Source organism: Eleutherodactylus coqui, chromosome 5 (assembly GCF_035609145.1).
Source record: "Eleutherodactylus coqui strain aEleCoq1 chromosome 5, aEleCoq1.hap1, whole genome shotgun sequence".
In the NCBI taxonomy this organism is placed as follows: domain Eukaryota; kingdom Metazoa; phylum Chordata; class Amphibia; order Anura; family Eleutherodactylidae; genus Eleutherodactylus; species Eleutherodactylus coqui.
The window spans coordinates 83,475,780-83,498,246 of record NC_089841.1 but is presented as its reverse complement, the minus strand read 5'-3'; the positions used below and the strand labels follow the sequence as shown (position 1 = coordinate 83,498,246).

The 22,467-nt window shown below is 43.1% G+C and overlaps 1 protein-coding gene across 4 annotated transcripts in view; it reads right to left on the bottom strand.

Moving 5' to 3' along the window:
- Window positions 1-22,467, bottom strand: part of KIF2A (kinesin family member 2A) — a 47,639-nt gene that overhangs the window by 6,560 nt on the left and 18,612 nt on the right. The window contains exons 4-17 of one of the 4 annotated variants that reach the window (XM_066602782.1): window positions 21,088-21,142; window positions 20,663-20,785; window positions 14,792-14,892; window positions 13,280-13,375; window positions 12,492-12,546; window positions 11,333-11,495; window positions 10,364-10,454; window positions 8,278-8,341; window positions 6,874-6,965; window positions 4,843-4,985; window positions 4,427-4,631; window positions 3,578-3,688; window positions 2,877-2,944; window positions 459-572 (exon numbers count right to left, since the gene is read on the bottom strand). In XM_066602782.1, coding sequence (XP_066458879.1) covers window positions 459-572; window positions 2,877-2,944; window positions 3,578-3,688; window positions 4,427-4,631; window positions 4,843-4,985; window positions 6,874-6,965; window positions 8,278-8,341; window positions 10,364-10,454; window positions 11,333-11,495; window positions 12,492-12,546; window positions 13,280-13,375; window positions 14,792-14,892; window positions 20,663-20,785; window positions 21,088-21,142 — 1,481 coding nt within the window. The remainder of the gene's footprint in view (window positions 1-458; window positions 573-2,876; window positions 2,945-3,577; window positions 3,689-4,426; window positions 4,632-4,842; window positions 4,986-6,873; window positions 6,966-8,277; window positions 8,342-10,363; window positions 10,455-11,332; window positions 11,496-12,491; window positions 12,547-13,279; window positions 13,376-14,791; window positions 14,893-20,662; window positions 20,786-21,087; window positions 21,143-22,467) is intronic. The other 3 variants (XM_066602783.1, XM_066602785.1, XM_066602786.1) reach the window with 3 other exon arrangements.

Here is a 22,467-nt window from a genome sequence, read left to right as displayed (position 1 = left end):
CTGGCTGTTAGTACTCAGCCAAGTCATCGCCTTAAAAAGATGATGTATGTACAGGTTTAAAGCCCACTAGAAGTCAGTAAAAAGGCCTATTAGCAACTACTAAGGGGTTAAATAGAATGTCCCAAGAACTCCTGCCCCCATAGGCACTATAAAAACACATGAACTTCATAGAGGTGGGCTTCTCATTGGGGATACCCCCATTATTCAGTCAGAGAGAACCCCTACACATGAACAAGGAAATCTCTTCCAGCTGACAGCCAAAAATAAATTCAATAAAATTAAATGACCGTAACTAAATTCAAGCTACCAACTTATGATGAAAACGTAGAAAACCATGCAACACAAAGTCAACTGAAAACGTGAGCGATAAATAAAAGGGAAAGTGTCAATGGCTCAGGCCACGAGAGTACATGAGTGCACATGACAAAAGTCTGGAGAATAGAGAATGCGGGTTAGACCTGGTGAGCGTAGGAGAGAAGTCGTCATACTCATAGGAAGGAGAAAGATCAGAGCGACTTCCGCTACCCTGAGAGAAGGGAATATCCGATGGACTAATCCCAAATTCTTTTACCCTGGAGCCCGAGAGACAGCGGGAAAATGAAGCAAAGTTGGATAAGCACAGAACAGATTTTAGTATTGCCCATCCATTATAGCAGACAGCAGAGATTCAGGTTATTACATTACAAGATGGTAAAACATTACAACATGCAGCATCATCCATAGTTCACGTAAGCCTCAGCTGGGTAGGAGGCTACATTCAGTGCCCATTACTGTTGTGCGGCCCATGAGCCTCAGCTGGGTAGGAGGCTACATTCAGTGCCCGTTACTGTTGTGCAGTCCATGAGCCTCAGCTGGGTAGGAGGCTACATTCAGTGCCCATTACTGTTGTGCGGCCCATGAGCCTCAGCTGGGTAGGAGGCTACATTCAGTGCCCACTACTGTTGTGCGGTCCATGAGCCTCAGCTGGGTAGGAGGCTACATTCAGTGCCCACTACTGTTGTGCGGTCCATGAGCCTCAGCTGGGTAGGAGGCTACATTCAGTGCCCATTACTGTTGTGCGGTCCATGAGCCTCAGCTGGGTAGGAGGCTACATTCAGTGCCCATTACTGTTGTGCGGTCCATGAGCCTCAGCTGGGTAGGAGGCTACATTCAGTGCCCATTACTGTTGTGCGGTCCATGAGCCTCAGCTGGGTTAGGATAGGAGTGCATATAGCGGAAACTTTCCACATGAAATTTGTATATTAAAGGGGGTTTACGAGGGAAATACTACTGATGATGTATCCTCAGCATAGGTCATCTATAGTTGATCAACTGAGGTCCACCGCTCAGGACCTCGGCCAATCAGCTGATCGGACACCTGCTGTCAGCACTGCAACACGTAGGAGTAAGTAATAGATGCTTGCCCTGACTTGTGCAGTGGCCGCTGCTGGTTATGGCAGGCACAGCTGTCATTGATTTTAATGAGCTACACCTGCAATTTCCAATGCCGGCCACTATACAGAGGTCGAAACCAAACGCTTCCACTCCATACCACTGTGTGTTATGGTGGGGAATAGTGGGGTACGATCAGCTGATTGGCTGCGCTTAGGACCCTTTGCCAATCAAATACTGATCATCTATTCTGAGGATACGTCATCAACAGCATTTCCCTTGAAAACTCTTTTAACCAAGACATTACTACTATAGTTTGAGAGCTCACAAGGGACATACAAGAGCTCACACTAGTACTTAGTCGTGCGTTCTCAAGGGTTGAGTGTACGAAATGTCGTAGTGTGATTGTGGTCAAACCAGTTTCCCAAATCCCGGATGGAAGCAAAGTGTCAAAGCAGATTTATGATGTTCAACTGAGTACGGCCACATTCACACTGCATCTAGTGAGAAAAGCTCCCGATACATAGGTCTGACATAATAACAGCCCCTATTTACCTTACAGAGGCCGTAATGGCATATATTGGAGGCATTCATGGTGTGTAAATGTCCGTAACATCCTTGTGACATACACCTCAGACGTGTGTTGCAAATGCAGTGTGAATTGAGCCAAATGTGAAACAGACTGGATGCCATGTATACACTAAGTGTTTTAAATGCTTTCAGCTTTTCTGTTGGCCAGCCACTGTGAAAGAAACTGCAAAACAGTTCCTTTTAAGTCAATGGGGCTGTACTGCAACTTTCTGCATTGTGGATGACCACATTGTGCAGCAGCCGTAAATCGTACTACAAGCTCATTCCCATTTACTTGAATGGGACCGAGCTTGCAGTATCGTTCATGGCGGCGACGCAATGTACGGGGTTGTATTATTCTAATGTGACTTCTGCTATTAAAGTGAAGCTACCAGGAGTCAGACACCCCGGATTTGATATAAAGTTCAAGAGCGAGAGCGAGAGAGCGAGAGAGCGAGAGAGAGAGCGAGAGAGAGAGAGAGAGAGAGAGAGAGAGAGAGAGAACAAATTGTACACTTTTGCTGAAATAACTGCATCTTATAGGGGTATTGTGGGACAACTTTATTTTTTCTATTGATGGCCAATAGATGATCGGTGGGGATCCATCATTCTGGATCCCAGCTGATTCTTGGGGCTGCTGTCAGTGTAGGAACAGAAAGCGCTGACCATAATGCAACAGCTGGGTTGGTACTGCAAGCGTGGCTCCCACTGAATTCAAAGAGAGATGCTCCTGCAATACTAACAAAGGCTGTTGCGCTATGGTCAGCGCTTTCTGTGCTGACCACAATGATTATTGTGGCGGACCCTCATCAATCATCTATTGATGACTCGATGGTCACAAACAACACAAAAATATCCCTTTAATAATGTACATGCATGATACGTTCTGAAGGCAGATCCTTCAAATTTAAGTATCAGTAGAAAAAAAGACTTACCTGTTTGCATATCTTAAGGTGTTTAAGGTATTTTCACAAGATGCCATTCCAGGAGAAATTGTAGCAATCTACAAGTAAATACAAAGTTATCCAGAAAAGAAATAGTTTCCGGTATTATGTAAATAAAGCTTCATTATCGTTAGGCAACTTTCTAATGACTTTTGTGGCAAACCAATTTCAAAATGTCTGCTTGCAAACGGGGCATTCTTTAGAGCCAGAGGTTTAAACTTGTACACATGGAAAATGTCTGTAGGCCATAAATGTAACCCCATCTAGACATAAGTAAGGCCTCATTCAGATGGCTCTATGTGAGTTGTGCCCGAGAATCTTAGATGCAGCTTGCATCAGACAGTACATGCATCAGACAGTGCTGTCCAATCTGTGGGGACGGGTGACATTGTATGTTCTATCCTTGTCGTAGTGTGGACTAGAAAAGGACATGCAGAGATTTTTTTCGCACAGATACCCACATAAATAGCCTTAAAGGCTATGATAGGTCCGGTATGCTGTTCGTGAAATACATGGACAGCACAGATATAAAATACAGCCGTCTGAACGAGTCTGTAAATGTATCCGCCTGGACTTTCTATATTAGAAAGATTTAGAAATGGCAAATGTTTATGCATGATTCAAAAAGACAACAGCAGACTCCACTGTATGTAACAAAATACCTCTGCCAAGAACAAGGGGTTAATGCTTACCATGCAGGTACGTGAGTTTTCACCAATAAAAGAGTCCCGCAGAACCTGTGTTAGTTTACTGGCCCTGAACGGCGTATGAGGCTTATTTCGACCAAGAGCACGAATGCATTCCTGAAAACAAAGCAGAAGCCAACCTCAGATTATCTACAAGGAAACAAATCCAGAATGGTGTAGTATAATTGGTACATTTGATAAATCTACTTTCCAGTAATACACTAATATTATCTTCATTATTAATAGGGATGGTAGTTAGTTTATCCCAGCAATCTGGTTACAAAAAATAACCCAAGCATTAACAGAAAAAAGTCTAATTGTATCATCTGTCCCTTTATTAATGTTTTTCATCCTTTCATATATTTGGCAGAAACTATAAGATCTCTTGTTGCACTGCTGCTTTACTTCCTTTTACAGGGACAGGTCATCCGCCCCAGGCGATGAGGGCTGACCAACGAGCATGTCGGTCAGTGCTTATGAATACTTGTGTGATCAGATGACAATCATTAATGCAAGGATTTGTTCCCATACTGCCACCATTTGTCTGATACAAATCTCCCTGCTTATATGGCCGACCAGCAAGTATTTCTATGCTTGCAAAAATGTGCCAGGCAGCCGAAGAACGAGTATTTGGTGATCATTGGCACTTTTACATAGTCCGACAATTGGGCAAGCGAATGTTCTGGCGAGCGTTCACACCCAATCATCAGGCCCTGCAGAAGGATCTGCACACACTCTACAACAATCACAAAGGTAACATTGCTCGTTATAAACTTCCAGGACGAGGATGCTGACTTTCTGCATTTTATAGGACATCAAAATACACGTCATTCGAGTCCTTTCATGAAAACCCACCTTTAGCGCTAATAAACTCTTGTTTATCTCAGCTCCTTCGAGTCGTGTTTGTCTGTCTGCGCTCGAGGTGTCAGCGCCTCTTTCATTTCCAGCCAAGTCGATCAGAGAAAATTTACCATGGAGCTTCCCTTTCCGTCGTAAGATTATCTGGAACACAGCGTGACTTCTAGAAGAATGTGCGTTCGCAGAGGTTTGACCCGATGTCCTAAAGCACAGGGAGAAAAATACCAGTCACCTAATTGCTAAGACAAGGGGGTAAAAAGAAGGGTGGTTTAAAAGACCAATTATAAGACAGCTCCTTATAATAACCGTATATATATGACTCCTCTATAAACCTCATGAGCTGCAAAGTACTAGGGGACTAAACAGCACCAATAACCAATACATATATATTGCAGACTGCTGACGAATCGTACCTGCAGCTATTGCCAATCTCTATCAGTTTGAGAACATCTTCTACACATTTCACTTCCCTTTCCTGTAGGCCGACCACCTGCACTTGCTGCTTGCCATCTTCCAAGACTCTTAATTTGGTTTTCCGGTTCAATAAGTCAAACACCTTCATAAAAGAAAGGTTAAATTATCAATTTGTCCATAGAAGGAATTGGCGCTCCCTCTCCTAACGATTAGTAGGAACCTTGACGAAGGAATGATGCAGAAATGATAGGAGATCTACAGTATTTCATTATGGAAATCCACGCAAGGACTATAATCCATAAGGAACAGGACAACAAAGTCCTTGGAATCAACAGTCAAATATTATCATTGCTCCTTCTGCCGCCATTAAGCCGAGCATGGACTCTGCTGCCAATTATATTAAAATTTTGAAATCAGAATCAAAAGCAACTGAAAAATGTATCCCAACCTCTTGGAGACGCGGCCGGCTCTCATTTTAATTTTTACTCCCAGCTTTAAAAAAAATAAAAAATCATTGCTTTAATAAGAACATACAGCCAACAAAGCTGTATGAGGGTTATTTTTGCGGGACGGGTTGCATATTTCAATGGTACCATTTAATGTACCACATAATGTACTGAAAAAAAATTCTAAGTGGTGTGCAATGGGGAAAAAAAGCACATTTCAACATATTTGAGGGGGGGGGGGGTCTCTCTTATTTTTACGGTGTACACGGTATAGAAAAAGGACATGTGGGTCAGTATGATTACAGCGAGACCAACGGGTTTTTTTTTTTGTGGTCTTCTCTATTAGCCTGTAGATTCTATTAGCACCATTATGGGGCATGTAAGACTTTCCTTTGGATTGCCTAACAGAAAATATGTGTGACCAAAAAGTGCAACACTGGTGGTGTGTATTTTTTCTGACAGCATTCACCGTGCGGTGTAAAAAATTCATTTTAATAGATTGGACTTCTAAGGACGCTGTGTGTGTTTTTTTTAGTTTTCATGTTAAAAATGGGAATGGTTTATTTTAATAACTAAAAAAGGTTTACTTTTAGTCCCCAGAGCTACTTGAACTTTTAATCACATGCAGAGCTTAAAGGGAACTTGTCATCACCTTTGAGCCCCAAAAACGGTTATGCGGCTCAAAAGGTCGGGGAACAGGAAGTCTGGGGAGCCAATTTACATTCACTGGGCGCCACGTTCATGCACTGTGACCCACCCAAGTCCACAAGCAAACTCATGGGTGACTCTTTTCAGTCCACTTTGTCTGTGCACTCTCCCATTCATCTCTATGGCAGAGCACAGGCATACGTGGACTTCGAGGGGCCTTGACAAGGCCTCAGACTACCATGGCAATTGAGCACCTCTTCACATTCTCGCCACCGGGGGCCGTTTGGGAGAGCCTTCTCCTATATCCAGACATATAAATGCTGTGGTCAACAATGGCTGAGTCAAAGACAGCTGACACCTGCCAGGTGTAGAGCAGACTACTCTCAAATCCACTTCATACAAACACCTGACATAACATGTACATCAGATGTCGCCAAGGGGTTAGAGAGGTTTTCCCAGAAAAATTTAATTGATATCCTTGGTATAGGTCATCAATAGTTAATCGCTGGGACTTGCCAACCGGGATCCCCAGCGATCAGCTCATCAGTCTAGCCCTCTGTCAGTGCAGCAGGACCTGTCGTCATCCGGGTTAGAGGCGGAAGCATCATAGAGGGCTTTCAGTCCCACTGGAATCAATGGAAGCTGAAGCCTCCCAATTACACTTACACCTCTGATCCCAGAATAAGGGACAACACTCCTATTTATTTCAATGGAAGTGAAGCAATCTTTGACGTTTCCGCCTCCAACTCTGAAAGCAACGTCTGGGCCCCGCTGCACTGACAGGAGAGTGAGCAATCCCCTGATCACCAGAGATTCTGAGCAGCAGGTTCCCCGAATTTACCTATTGAGGACCTATCTTGAGGATAGGTCATCAATAGAATTTACCCTGAAAATCCCTTTAATATCAAAAGCTAAAGGAAATCATTGAACACTTACTTTACCACTGTAGATTTCAAAAAATGTAGCATATACTTGAAGTTCTAGTTTCTTGTAATTTGGTTTCTTTAGCATCTGAAATACATCTCTTGCTGCGTGAAAAAAAAAATTGGATTAATACCCAGAAAATCTATTATGAATAAAGACGTCTTCAGGCCTGTAGGATGTAAGAACATAAAGAGCCAAAAATACTAATAGGATGAAAACTTCAAATACTGGTATATAGGTCAAGGCGAGCAGCAGAAGCGCAGCAACATCTTTATGTTAATGTCCATAATCCTATAGAATTTACTGTGATCCAATGACTTCTGTTTTATCGGAAAGGAGACGAAATTGTGACAAGTGTCATTCACTTCATTGCAGTTACACGGAAAAGATGATCACTACTTCTCAGAAACCAGGGAACGTGTAGAGACATTGTGGCACATTTCATAGAACTGGCAATTTATATGCCAGTCTTATACAGGGCATTGGAATAAGATGTGCATAATATATATTAAATGGAGCATGCTTCGTTATAAGACGCATCTCCGGCTGCCTGCGCACCTCGAACCGAAATCTACAAGATACAATTTATACCAATATCTGGCGTAAATTATAGCAAATCTGATGAGCCGGTCCCTCTAAGCCAACTCTTCTAAAAAGTGCCAAGAAAAAATAGAAATCACGAATCTTTGCACAACATGTGCTAAAATTTGCAACTTTCAAACTGCAGAAAACTGGCGTCAATAGCTTCATAAATTCTCCTCATTGTCCTCCATATTCTTGATTGATAGGGGCACCCAGTGTTAAATCATAACTGGCCATACTTGTCCGATTGACAGGTCATGAAAGTTAATTGCAGAACAGACCCTTTAATTATTTAATTGGAGACATTAATGCTTTTTTTTTTTTTTTAAACTACATTTGGTATACACATCAGGAAATGCTGCTGTTAGCATCAAGTCTGCAGCTCTACAGCATGCAGCGCTATGCCATACAGAAGCATCAGACCCTTTACACACATTAGGGATATAGGTCATTCGCATTTCCCAACGTATACACCAAATGTAAAGCCTGAGAAATATGATAGCTGCAATAAGCAATTCTCCACAACATCCTCCACACCCTGCATTCAGCAATTCTATCACATAAGGGCTTTCAAGGGAATCCGTCATAAGAGCGCTACTTGTCTGGGAGTCCGACGGCGCAGGCGACACCTTGTATGAGCGATATAAATTATTTAGGTTTACCATATGCAGTGTCAAAGTCTGCGAGATTTTATCTCCAGACCTTCACTTGCACTGCCCAGTTAGCGATCCCACCTTAAAACAGAAGAGAACCCCGTAAGAGATTCTCTTTCATGATGCAAATATACTTCAGTATCCAGGGACAGAGCGGAGACTGGGTAATGTAATTGCGTACCTGCAAGAGCATATATTCCTTTTGAACAGTCTTGATTCTTTCCAGAAAAATCACCACCCATGGTCTGAAATGGAAATCATGAGAAAAACAAAAAATAGTAAGTTTTTGTAAAACACATAAAACTCTTACATTTTTCACAGTGGCCATAGAATTCTTTAACATCTGTGTGCCAGAAGATGAAGTTTATATGTAAGGTTGTACTTATATTGCATTTACAGTATCTGACATACATCAAGGAATAACCTCAGGCGCACGCCTCTGATATATGCAACTGAATGCCATCCGTTGGCCATAACTGATGCATTTACTAGTGGACAGTTCACTTGAGCAACTAATACTACTGTAAGAACCCCAGAAATTGTTAATACGATCATTTAGGAATATACAGTCCCATCGCTGTCAGCAGCACATTGCTGTTTGCACAGGGTGATGCGCTGCTGATAAACGATGATTTTTGGTTGCTGCATAAAATATGCGATTATCCAGTTAAAGCGCTTTCTAGTTTATCAAGTGATCAGCGGCACCATTAAATGGGGCAGTCATTGGGTTACTGAATGTTAATTCCCAATCTGCCTGTGAAAAAGGCCCTTTTACTTGAATTATTTTTTTCCCTGAAGTGGTGCATAGTGGAAGAAGATAGGCTGAATCCTAAAAAAGGGAAAATGATAAAGTTTTCCTATTGAAAAAAACTGCTACAGATGCAACAAGCATTAACTTGACATCTAAAGAGCTAGGATAATTTAGCTACAATGTACTGCAATGCTGCAAAGTGGGTGAATCACGATGTGACAGTCATGTTAATTGTTACATCTGTAAATGTTGGTCAGAACCCAAAGGGTTACACAGCAGAGACTATAGCACTGACACAACCACGGACCAAGCTTTGCTCCTATTAGCATGCATTGGTGTAGGTTAGCCAATCACTTGTTCAGAATGACGAGTATGCTGCCACACAAAACCGTTGGGCAGGGTTACATGGGGCAGCGCTGACCAGGTAGTCCCTGCCTATGGTAAAGGAGTGTGCATTTTAAGTTTTACAGTCAATACCCAAACTGATAATAAGCATTAAATAGGGAACCTGTTAGCACTTTGTAGCTGGTGAAATCAATGGCAACCAGGGAACAAAAGAGAGCATCCCAAAAATGGTTGTGTTAAAGCAACTTGTACATTTGTGAAACAGTCAAACTTGCCCACAGTAGGGGTAAACAATATGCACATGCGTCAGTCGTGGCACTGTAGGTGATGTAGATGTCATCTGCGTCACTCAGAGAAAAGGACTGGGGCTCGGAGTGCACTGCGGGCAGCAGGGACTGTCCCAGCCCACCCAACAGACAGTCCGGGCAGGATTTATATACAGCATGCATGTTTTACAATTTTACAAGGCATGAGGGCCCTAGATGCTTTAACACCACAGTTTTTGGAATGCTCCCTAATTTATCATTTTTCTAGCTGCCATCAGTTTCACAAGCTCCAAACTGGTGACATGTTCTCTTTAGCCCTTTCCAATCCAGTGTGAGACCTTGGCCGACATTCAGATTTCCCTGCATAGCTCCAATGTCAGGTCAGGTCCGACACATTTCTAACACTATGCAGGACAGCTCTCCGATGTCTGAGGCTGTTCTGCATATCTATATTACACTATGCAGAACAACCCCTGACATCGGGCTCTATTCATTTCTAATTTCTCTAAAGATATCCAACTACTATTAGAACAATTAGAAATGAATTGAGTCTTATTATATAAATGTGGGTTCTAGCAATATACTTATATCTACAGGATTACTACTAATGATCTTCCCGATGTCAAACACTTATAACTCACATTTCATTTTCAAAAAAATTGCTAAAAATAATTATTATGACAGATCATTTTTAGGGGTTTCTGTTGAGTAAGTCCAAGGAACCCACAACGCGCTTTTCCACCCAAAATAAATAAGAGCCGAGGAGTGTGCGGGTGGCAGGGAAATTGGATTGGAAAGGGTTAAAACTGAACAAGCTTAATCAGAGGTAGATGTAGATAAGTCCAGATATATAGGCAAATCCTAACATACACTTAGATTCCCAAATGATGAGGATAAATACATACATGGGTCTTCCCACTTCCAGTTTGTCCATATGCAAAGCAAGTGGCCATTCCTCTTTCAAAGATGGTTTCTACAAGAGGCCGTGCAGTGAACCTAATGAAAACACAGGGATTAAAGAGAGGAGAGATTTAGAGTCAGTCGACCAGTATACCTATAACATTATCAGTAAATATACAATGTGAATATGCTATTTGGACAGGCAGTAAATAATATATCCTTACACCTTCATTGGAGAGAAGTTCTGACAACATACCAGCATCAAGGGGTTAACCCGACCGAGCCAAACTGAAATCAGCCAACGCAGTGACAACGGTTTATTCCAGCATTCGACAACCTTTTATTTTACAATCCGACACAAAAAAACGCAACAACATATGGAATTTCACAAGACGAGAAGACGGAGCAGAAAGTAGTAATGTCTCAGAAACTCCTAATTATACATTTTTAGTATTTTATTGTTGACTTTTTTACTCTTACAACTTGATCCTGAACCCAGTGAAGACGACAGACTGTGGTGATCAAATTATAATTTGTATGTAATGCTATGAAATATAATATAGCAAGGGACGATAAAGAACCACCATCAAGACGTGTCTATTAAGTCCCATAGGATTCAACACACAAACAGCATTTTGTCCTGCAGAGAACTGCTAAAACAAGGAATGAAGTCCCAATGCAGAACCTGACAGCGGAGAGCGCTCCTTCTGCCGCCTTTACACCATACCTACAATTCAGCCCTGCAGTGACTAATAAACCTGTCAGATGAGCTGCATCCCCAGAGCGGCTCCACAATGTAAACCTCCTGCGTTAGGTCTTTGTGAGCTCATTAGTTAACAAGACGACAGCCGCATGTGCTGCAAGAAGAGGGATTTCTTCAGCTTTTACCAGGCCACGGTAGTAAACCATGCTGTGCGCACCAGGGCAACTTGTAGGAAACACCTCGCACATGAAAGTATCACATAGGTACATACCTGTAAACCATTTCATTTGGCGCGGTTTCGTCAAAGGCATAGTCGAAGCGAAAGGTTTGGTTTTCTAAGAATCTGGTGAGGTCCACTTTCTGCTTGGGTTCGTGCACCATCACCACATCTTTACTAGGAATTGTAATGACATCTAAGTCTTTCACACTGTTCTCTGTAAAAAGAAATGTGATCATGAAGCTTCATAAAACACATTGGCACGTAGTGAATTGTCAAATGCAATGGAAGATTGTTCTACTGTAGCTCAGGGAACGGAGGTCCTGAAAGGGGAACCTCTATGATGTCCATAACACCCTGAAAGGACATGTGGACAAGGAATATACATTAGACGACACCTTTAATTTAGTCTTAAAGCCGAAATCACACAGGCTGATTCCAATTGCGGAATCCGTGATAGACTTCAGCATGGTGGATCCATAGCAAAACACAGGCATTGAAAAGGCATATACTTTCATTTTTTCATTCACACCCAAGGATACGAAATCCGTTTTCCACGAGCAGAAGAAGAAAAAATAAATAAATCGTAGCATGCTCTATTTTTCCGCGTACAGCCTCCATGGTAATCACTTGCATAATTAAGGCGTTTTAGGGTTTGTGAATTGCAAACTGGTCAGAATAGGAAGTGTTGATGATTATAATGGTCGGACCTGATGACCCTGGAGGTCCCTTCCAACGCTATCATTCTAAGATTTTATGACATTTCCAAAACAAGCACAATGTGAAAGTATGTACTATGTATAGGGAAACATTATTAACCGGCCCCTGCGTGATACCCAGAAGCACAATGTGCCATAGAATGTGAATTAAAGCAGAACACTTACATATGTTCAAACAGTACAGAGATACCAAAACATGGTGGGCACTAAAGAGTTAGACAATCTGTCTCAACTTCCAGCTATCTTGCGATGTGTCATGTGCCTGCCTCTGTATACCTAGTCCATTTCAATCTAAGCTGTGGGCTCAAGTGTCACAAATGTCTTATGGCCACCAGAGACCCCTTCCTACTAGTGATGATAGGAGGAACCAGTCCATGGAACCCTACTGATGAAATCTAACGCGTCTCTGTGCTATAAGAAGACAGCCACAGGTGGAGACACATTTTAAGAGAAAATATGAAACCAACAGTTTATCTATATAGATCAGTGCTTACCTTTCTTATTCAGAGGGCGCTTTCTAACACACACACATATCCGATGCTCATCAATCTGTGGTAAAAGAAATTAAAAACAGCTTAACTCACAATGCTTATAAATTACAAAATCTACACTTACAGTAAAGCATATTCAAACTGAAAAAAACACTTCAATACAACTAAAATCTCCCAAAACTGAGATTTTTTCTCTATAGTCTCTATAATTTACACATATTGTACATTCATTTTTACAAAATCAAGAAGACAGGGAACTGAAGATCAAATTCGTTAGAGTAAAGCTGGCCACACATGCGAAACCTGCGGGCCGAACTCAATTGGGAAACGGACATCACTCCCAATCCCCCCATGAAGAGCCATATATGTGTGTTCTCAAAAGGAAGAAAACAAAGATAGTTATGGCAGTGGACTATCTCCCAAAACCCAAAAGAATTGGACATATCCTTTTCTCTCCTGACATCTGTCACCAGGGAGTCAGGAGACCCTCTTACACATTTGATGGCCCGCTGGTCCCACCAAAGATTGGAGACTTTGGCCGTTATGCATCTAATGGGTATGACCAGCTTAACAGCAGTGTCAAAAGACTGTAAACCCTCTTAGACTAGACCTCTAGTGTTTCTACTGAACCAACCTACTTTTCTGATGAGAGTTCAGCTAAACATAACTACAGGAGGCGAGGTAGCCGGTTGGGTAGCTAAAATGTGGCCACATAATTGTCATCCAGAAAACAAATTGTATCAAATACCACATTAAAACAAAGTAAATATTATAGGTTTGTTCTCACTTACAGGATCCGCAGTAGTTAACGGCCGATAATCCAAACTTCCTCTGAAATCTTTTATCATACACATAATTTCATAGTTTGGATTTGTGGCATCAACATCCTACAAAGTGACAAAAGAAAGCATTAGAACAGAATGCACTTCACTCTTTAACACCTTTATATGGGTGCGATTACAAATTGTATTCTTCTATAAGATGTACATTTATCTCTAGAAAATGGAGATTAAATCGCTGTACGTCTTATCGTGTGAATGTAGCTTTAAAACAATCTGTTGTTTCAGGGAGGTGGGAGTGCAGGAGAGGTTTTATGGCTGAGCGATGATCTTCTGAGAGAGTTCTTGTCCCTATGGGCGGCTTCATATGAGTAATTCGCAGCATATCGCCCACATGAGAAAGTTGTGTGGCACGCAGCAAGTACACAATGACATTGCGTACTTGCTGCGTGACAATTGCCTTGCCTTATCTCAGTGTGTATGCGCGTGTAATATGTGCCAAGATAGAACATGCTGCGATCTTTATTGCGCATGTATTTTGTGTTGTTTGTGTTATCAGCAACATAGGAGCCTATGGCAGATTGGTTCATATTCCATGCGCAAAACCCGTGCGTGTAATATGCCGTCACCACAGGTTCGTGTGAAGGAGCCCCAAGGCTGGGTTCACACTGGGCGGATTTGCCGCGGAAATTCCGTCCGGAATTTTGCCGCGATAAATCTGCCTGCGGCCGCTAATCCCGGTATTGGCCAGCCATGTGGACGAGATTTCTTAGAAATCTCCTCCACACCGGACGGCGAATCTGCCGCGGCAAAGTTGGCAGAAGCCAGCGCTGTAGCGCGGATTCGCCGGCCGCAGCATGTTTATTTTTTTTCTTCTTCCGCTGCGGCCGCGCGCTCCTCTATGGGAGCGCCGGCCGCAGCGCAAGAGCGAGCGGCCGGGCCGCTTCAAAACCCGCGGCTAAGTGGGTTTTGAAACAGCACTTCTCCCGGCGGGAATCTTGCGTGTTCTGAAAATGTAAAAACCTCTCCGTTATTTAATGCATATGTTTAAAAACAGACAGTGCAGACCACAGACCATTAAACCTAGTTTAGGCAAGATGGCAGCCTGCATAGTGGTGTATATAGACAACAGAATAAAAAAAGTCTGTAGTCAGAAAACCAGATTAGAGAGTCAGAAAGGAATCTTTTTCCCTTAAATGGAGAAAATTGGCTTCTACCTCATTGGGGTTTTTTTTGCCTTCCTCTGGATCAACATTGAGGGTTAATAAGCCGAACTGGATGGACATATGTCTCTTTTCCGCCTTACATACTATGTTACTATATAAAAACTGGAATGTGTTTCTCTATCTGGTTCTAATTAATAAAAAAAAATTGGGGGTGATGTAGTCCCTTTAAAGCGGTCAGCTCACTCTTCATCATCCAAGTAGATTCCGGTGTATCTGGCAATGTGACAAGTCATAGACCACAAACATACGGCCGTACATACAGCAGCTACAGTGTCATGTCTGCCGTACGATTCCTTACCAAAGCTCTTTTCTCTCGAAGTTCTTGCTGTTGTAACCGTCTTTTCTCTCTCTTCTCTTGAAGCTTTTCTACCTCTTTGACACAATTAGATTTTCTCCTGGCTGTTAGAGAATAATAATCATCATTGTATTAGACATGCTACATTTAAGTCATTAGTAAGAATGCCCAAAATGTTTTCTATGAAGAATCATGCAACAGAAATACAATAATAACAAAAATATTCCCCTGCCACTCATCCAAAGGCAAATACTGAACATCCGGAGACAAATTTGAGGTGATACAACGACAATTCGCCTGGTGACTGCGATACGTATACCAATAACTACTGAACTATCCACTCAGACAGATCACCATCAATATTAGCATCTTAAAAAGGTGCCCAGTTACCTATAAAAAGCCATAAACTATGTTATGTTACTTTAGTTAGACGGCGTGGTGTCTGGGGAGCCACCTTCCATCCCCACCCGGACCTGCGGTGTCCCTGGACGAAGTCAGCACATGCACCGCAAGCCTGACTTTATTCAGAAGGCTGTGTAATCCCATTAATCTCTATGGGAGGAGCATTGGTCAGACTTCTATGATCTAACTAATTTTATGGTTCTTGTAGTTGACCGGTTCCCAATCCACTCAGTGATATCGCTGAACACGGCCTGATCTTTAGTTAACACACTTGAACATCACACTTTCCAAGTTCATGGAAACAAGAACCCTCTATTGACCAGATAAGTCCCACAATAAGGGTTCTGACTGTTGCTTCTTCCAGAAATCCTGGTGTCCAATCCCCCCTTCCTATGGAGTTACACCCATGCACTTGCAGAAATCCTTTGTCAAAGCGAAAGTGAGACACAGGAAACAATCGGGGGAACTCCGCTAATTTCCTTATTTCCCACCTAAAAAAGGAATCAGACATTCACACCTGTCTCTTTGGTGGGAGGGGGCCCGGATACTTAGCAGCCAGACCCCCAGACATTCATCACACATCTGGTAGGTCAGCTTTGCAATAAATTCAGCTATTCTACTATTGTAGGCGCATTGTGAATACCTCGGCACAGAACTAGGAAAAGCTTTGCTTGTCACAGAGCTACTCTATACAAACTAGAAGTCCTTTTTAGGCGGGGTCATTAACATCATTAGAACTGTTCTCTTTGCAAACCCGAGTCATTTCTACAAAGAGCCTACACATGGCCAAGGAGAGTTCCCTGCAGGCGTTCTACCACACACGCCATAAATCTCACAAAGGCCCAATGTCCACGGGCGGATGTGTTTTGCGGGAGATCTGCAACTCAAGACGCCCATAGGGAAGCATGGGCATCCGGACATAAATTACAGAATGCGGATTTGTTTTGTGGATCTTTTGATCCAGAAAACAAATCGCAGCATGCTCCATTTCACTGACGGCTTCCATTAAAGTCAATGTAAGCCATCCAATCCACGTGGATACTGTGGGAAAGTAGGAGTTTAAAAAAAAAACAAAAAAAAAACTAAACTGCGCATTTACACCAGATTGCACTTCCACACACATCCGCAGTACAGAAAAAGAAAAGAAAAAAAAAAAAAGACGACCCAGACAGGTACGTGCGGTCGCCAGCAGGGTCCGATTCAGCTGCGGGCTCCCATATGGGGAATCCGATCCACCTGTGGACAAGGCCTAAGGGTAAGTTCACATGCAGCAGAGTTTCCGCTGTGGAAAATCCACACCATTAGTGCAAATATTGATGTAGATTTCGGTTTGGATCCACAGCAGACTTCCCCTTTTCTATTGAGAGGGTGAAATCAGCAGCAGATCCGCATTAAAGGTGCAGATTACACGGAAATGGTGAAGATTTTCCGCTGCAGAATATCTGCCCCATTTTCCACCATGTGTGAAAGCACCATGAACCTGCTGGGCTCTAAACAATAACTTTATGAGCTCTCAGGACCGGGGCCCTGTGGTGTGGGGTGTGTTTTTATTTATAGTTACCTGCCTCATCATTCCCTGCATTGTGCTGTTTCTCTGTTATTCCTCCTAGAAATGTATGAATAAGCTGACAGCTGGATGCTATGAGGCGGGAGCGCCCGTCCATACCAACATTGGCCAATCAATGCCAGCAGTACCAGACAGTGCAGGGACACAGAGGAGCAGCACAAAGACTTCTAAGATGCTCCAGAATTGTTTTTTCATAGGCAACACAACCTACTGACCCTACATGAGAGCTACACCTCCTTTTGCAGTAAATTACTCCTACCATGTCGCACTCCTCATCTTTAACCCCCGAGCGCCCTTTTCTGACTCCATTCTACAGTACACAATTGCGCTTTTCAAGAGGAGAACATTTCTCATATATTGGAAAATCAGCAGCTAAACTTTAGAATTATATATTTTAGCAATAGATTGGGAATAGTTTTGGGAGTTGAAACCCATTTGGCCATGTGTAGTTGTCGACTATCAATTCACTTCACACAGACTGAGCATCATCGGCCCCTTTCAGAAGTTGCTGAGAACTTAATTCAAAAGTGACAACCTCCTGTTAACTCTACAAACATGTCCATATGTACAGCTGAGCAGATAGGTGGCAGCTGCTGTGTATAAGTCTGTGGAGCTCATTCTTCCTACATATAAGACTAGATTTAAAGAGCCACTGCAGCAAAAAAGGATTTTTCCATCCCTGCACTTGATTGACTCTTTCTCTATGCAGTGCTAGCATGATGCATCAGCACAGCATCACAGAGCCAGTACCATTTCTGCCTGCTGGGAGAACACTAATCACCACCTTCTATATTCCCCTAAATAAGCTATTAACCATAAATATACACAGTCAGGAGGCTGAACTGCCGTCTTCATTATAAATGTGAGACGGGGCTGTATAATCATCAGCAATAACTGTGATAGAGGAGTTTTTGTCTCTCCCTCCCATGAAGAGCCTGTGTAGCACAGTCCATGCAGTTTCATCATACAGTAAGGTCTGATGACTAAGGCAGCAAACAAGTAGTTTCCAGGTGGTAGTGGTCACAATGAAATCACAAAACCCGAATGAAAAAGAAGGACTATGAATTTTCAGATACAAAGGAATAACTAAACAAGGTAATACCAGCTGACTTTTATATACTAGAGGACTAGCTTCATAATGAATGATAGGGAAATCACTGGAGTAGCCCTTTAAATCAGCAAGAATCTTACAAATGAATACACTGCATTGCCATAGACCAACGAAGTCATCAGGGAATCAGCCGTGCTCCACACAGGTCCGTGTTACCGTCACATCAGGGATTTAGCTGCTGCTTCTACATAAACCACTGCAGGCATTCTCCGTGAAGCTGTGGCACACGAGTTTTGCTGATATTCAGCTGTGTATAAGCCTCTGAGCTATAATTAGTGGTTCCATGAAATCATGCAGCTAAACCGTGACTTAGCAAGTCTGATGGAGCGCGGATCAGTCATTTATAGAATATACCATATACTAAATAAGGAGTCTAATTAAGGATTCCCCTTCGTCAATGAGCTTCAAAACCACGTACAGAATGTATGAACCTAAAACCGGTCACAAGGATACGGACAAGAATGTGACGGCTACAATTTTCAGGACTCTCAAGTCTAGCTTTTCACTTATAGGGATTTTCCTCAAGTGATGGTATATCGCTAGGATATGGCATCACCTGATGATCAGTGGGGATCCAATCTCTGAGCTCCCTACCCATGGTGGTGTAGAACTGCATCCCCTTCACCATTTTTCATCCTGTACATCAACCCCCAGTCATCCAGCTATGTACAGAGAACTCCCAAGGCGTACTCCGTGCTATACTAGTACTGCGATCACTTTATTCTCACAATCAGTGGGAGTCTCAGAGGACAGACCCCTACCAACCATAAAGCAAGGGCATATCGCTAGGACATGCTATCCCTTTACTAAGTGGAAAAACACCTTTAACCCTTTCCCACTAGCAGTGGTTTTATATCCAAGCCACAGTTGTCCTCTTCAGCCAAGTCCTACATCTACGGTCCTAGATTTAAAGAGGTTATCCCAGAATTGCAAGTTATCACCTACGCAGAGGGACCCTCACCAATCCTGAGATTGGGGGTCCCGCTCCCTCCTCCTCCTCACTGCGGGTTTACTGTACCCCCCCCAACAGTGATGAGGAGACTGAATAGAGAGCAAGTCACACAAGTGTGTTGGCGCTCCATTCATTTGCAATGCGACTGTCAGAAATATCCGTGCAGTAAGTAATCTGGAATTCCATCAGCCTCACTGAAACGAATGGAGCGCCAACCGTTCGTATTCAGCCAGTGCTCCATTCATTCTGACATCACTGTGGGGGAAGAAGCAACCCAGCAGTTACAGGCAGAAGGGAACACATGTCCCCCGTTCCTGAGATCAGCGGGGGTCTCAGACATGAGACACCCCATCAATCAGCAAGTTATCCTGTAGATAGAGCATAACTTATGATTTTGGTAGATTAAACTGCACACACTCTGCTAAGGTGGCAGGAAAATAAAAATATCTGCAAATAAACAAACAACCGGGTGTTACCGTTCTCCCTGTCAACTCTGTATGTTTCAACACAATCCAACACTGTCCAATTAATGCTGACAGTGTCCGACTGCATAGGTACACGTCTTATTGACCAGGGAAATTGCAATGTTCAGATATGAATTGTCCCATACATTACCAGGAGGAATAACTGAGGAATGTCACAATGAGAAGTTCCAAGAAAAGATCCAGCATTATTATGTCTGCAATGTTAAAGGGGTTGTCTCGCGGCAGCAAGTGGGGTTATACACTTCTGTATGGCCATATTAATGCACTTTGTAATGTACATCGTGCATTAAATATGAGCCATACAGAAGTTATACACTTACCTGCTCCATTGCTAGCGTCCACGCTCCATGGCTCCGTCTAATTTCGCTGGCTTCTTGCTTTTTTAGACGCGCTTGTGCTGTGCGGTCTCCTGCCTGGTGAATGGGGCCGCTCGTGCCGGAGAGCTGATCACCGCGTCGTCATCGTAGCTCCGCCCCGTCACGCGTGCCGATTCCAGCCAATCAGGAGGCTGGAATTGGCAATGGAACGCACAGAGCCCATGGTGCACCATGGGAGAAAACCGCAGTGCATCCCTGGGAAAGGACTGGCGGCCATCTTAGGGAGAAGATTTTTTAAAGTCCTCATTTCGTCGGATCGGTGAGTAGCAAGCGGTTTAAAAACCGCTTTAATTTGCTATTTTATGCCAGGGGGGGGGGGGTGACAGGGGGAATGGGGTAAGCTAAAATTTTGAGGTTTGCCACGAGACAACCCCTTTAAGCCTCCACAAATTATCCCATTGATGGGTCTGAGCACTCTGTCAAGTCCTCCCGCCCCCCCATAACTCTGTGATAACCTTTTCAGATATTATAGACACAATGTTCAAAGTAGACTAAATGACATTGATAGTACTCAGCACAGTGGTAGTATGTGTGACAAATGTCAGAACATTTTTGCTAGATTTTTCCTTTAAAGAACATCATACTCATGCTCCACCACCGCCTCCATGATTCACAGTAGTACCAGCAGAAATCAAGCATTCAAGCTTAGTTATAATTCATTACACTGTCAATAGCTATGGCTCCTTGCAGATGGTAATGTGCATGGCCCAACCACATTTACTAGGAAACTTCAAGAAATTGCACATGCAAAAAAAAAAAAAAAGGTGCACTACGTCCATGCAATCAGTGTACAATGTTACTGGGAATATGGGATCATTAAAAAGAATAAATGAAGGAGTGTTAGAGATGCTTCATTATTTACGGGCCCATGAGTCTGCTGTGTACAACTTTAACACAGACTGCTTATGACTTCTATGTAGCATGTGGGATCGGCAATGTGCACATATAATATGAAGCAATCCTAGACATGTGTTACATACAAGGAGGGCCAAAGTCCTTTTTTCCAGGTTGATCTGGAGATATATCTGAAACACTACCATTCTGCTGTGCAGAGGCTGGGGGTTCTGGTGGTTGGCTTGGCCGTGCCCGGGCTGAACCGACTGCTGCATGAGAAAAAGGGGGAAAAAAAAAGAGCATTAGACCCAAGGGGCAATGTGGATTAGGATTATTAATTCATAATACCAGACTTGCAGGTCAACCAAACAGCACTGCAGGTTAGACCTTGCCAAGTCCGGTATGGAATATGCTTTGCAGCGATAATAGGCATGCGATACAGGTTGCAATCATGAAATACAATGACACAGAATCCGATACCCTCCTTACAGAAGAGCAGAAGGCCCAGGAGCAGAACAGAACAAAGTTCTCTGCAATGAGTGCCTGATGAACACGGCGCTGCCATCCTCACCTCTATTGTCCCTTGCAGGCGTTTCATTCTTAGCTGGAGCCACCGTGCGCCGATTCTGTCAATGGAAAAAACAAATGTTAGCGGAAGAAAGCAGAGCCAATCACTGCAAGTCGTGCAAGAAAAGATGAAGCTGCTTTTTGCCTAATTTTGGAGCAAATAAAATGCATAATTTTCTTCTAGTTTTCTTTGTCGTTAGTCATTTTGACATCAGTATTTTCTGTTCCATCAGCACCATCTCCATCTATGAGGAACTGCCAGGAGGGGAGCGATGACTGCATACAGTCTTGTTAATGCCCCCAAAACAGATCAATATACCTTCCATCAAACGTCCGCCCCAGTCCTCAACTGCAAGATTGTCATTAAGGTATAGCTGAATTTTGAACAATTTTTCTAAAATACAACAGGTTCTCCTTACCCGCTCATTTGCTGCCGTTTGCACCCAGTTTCATGTTTTTAGGTCTTGATTTTCAGGTGGTCTTCCGCATTTTTTGGCAGCCCTGGCTTTTTGCAATCCATATTCAGGCAAGGGGCATGTCACAAGCGTACTATTCCACCAGTAGTTCACTGTCCTGCACTTCCTATTCCTCACTTCCCATGCTGCATTGCACTGTCTCTGGTCCAATGAGCAAGGAGGCAGTATCTGTATGCCCGCTTGCCTGCTGTCCGAAGGCAATTCAGACATTCAGTGACATTCTGGCCAAATGGTTAGTAAACCCAATATAATGTGTACAGTGCTGTAACAGCAGGAGAGGCAGAGATTGTGGAGATTGCAGACACTATGTAAACAGTCTGTTAGCCTGTGAAGATGCCCTGTGCCCCACAGCTAAAAAAACATTCCAGTAACTAAAGCAGCACAATACCTAACAGGCAGATTGCAATGGGGCTGGAAGCGAGAGCCCTAGTGGCAGCCACTTCAAACTTGATTTACAGTCATAAAACAACATTTTTAACACCTTACCGCTCCATGACGTAGTTACATCATGGAAGTTTGAGGTTTGAATGGAAGGGGACCAAGAGCTGATCCGGCTCCATACAATGCATGTGCCAACTGTTTCTTACAGCTGACACTCACCCACAACAGCCCTGATCAACACTCCCACTGATCATGGCTGTTAACCCTTTAAAAGCCCCAACCAGATCACTCAGTTGCCATGGCAGCCGGGGGCTTTCTGAAAGCCCTCAGGGCTGCCATTGCAGATTGCCTATCAAGCCATGCCTATAGAAGTATATTATCAGATTGATGAGACACACACACACACATAGACTATTACATGAGCATAAAGGCCCCATTACATGGGACGATTCTTGTTCTGGTTGTTCAGGATCCTGTGGGATTTTGAAAGATAATTGTCCTGTGTAAAAGCATGCAGAAACTGAACG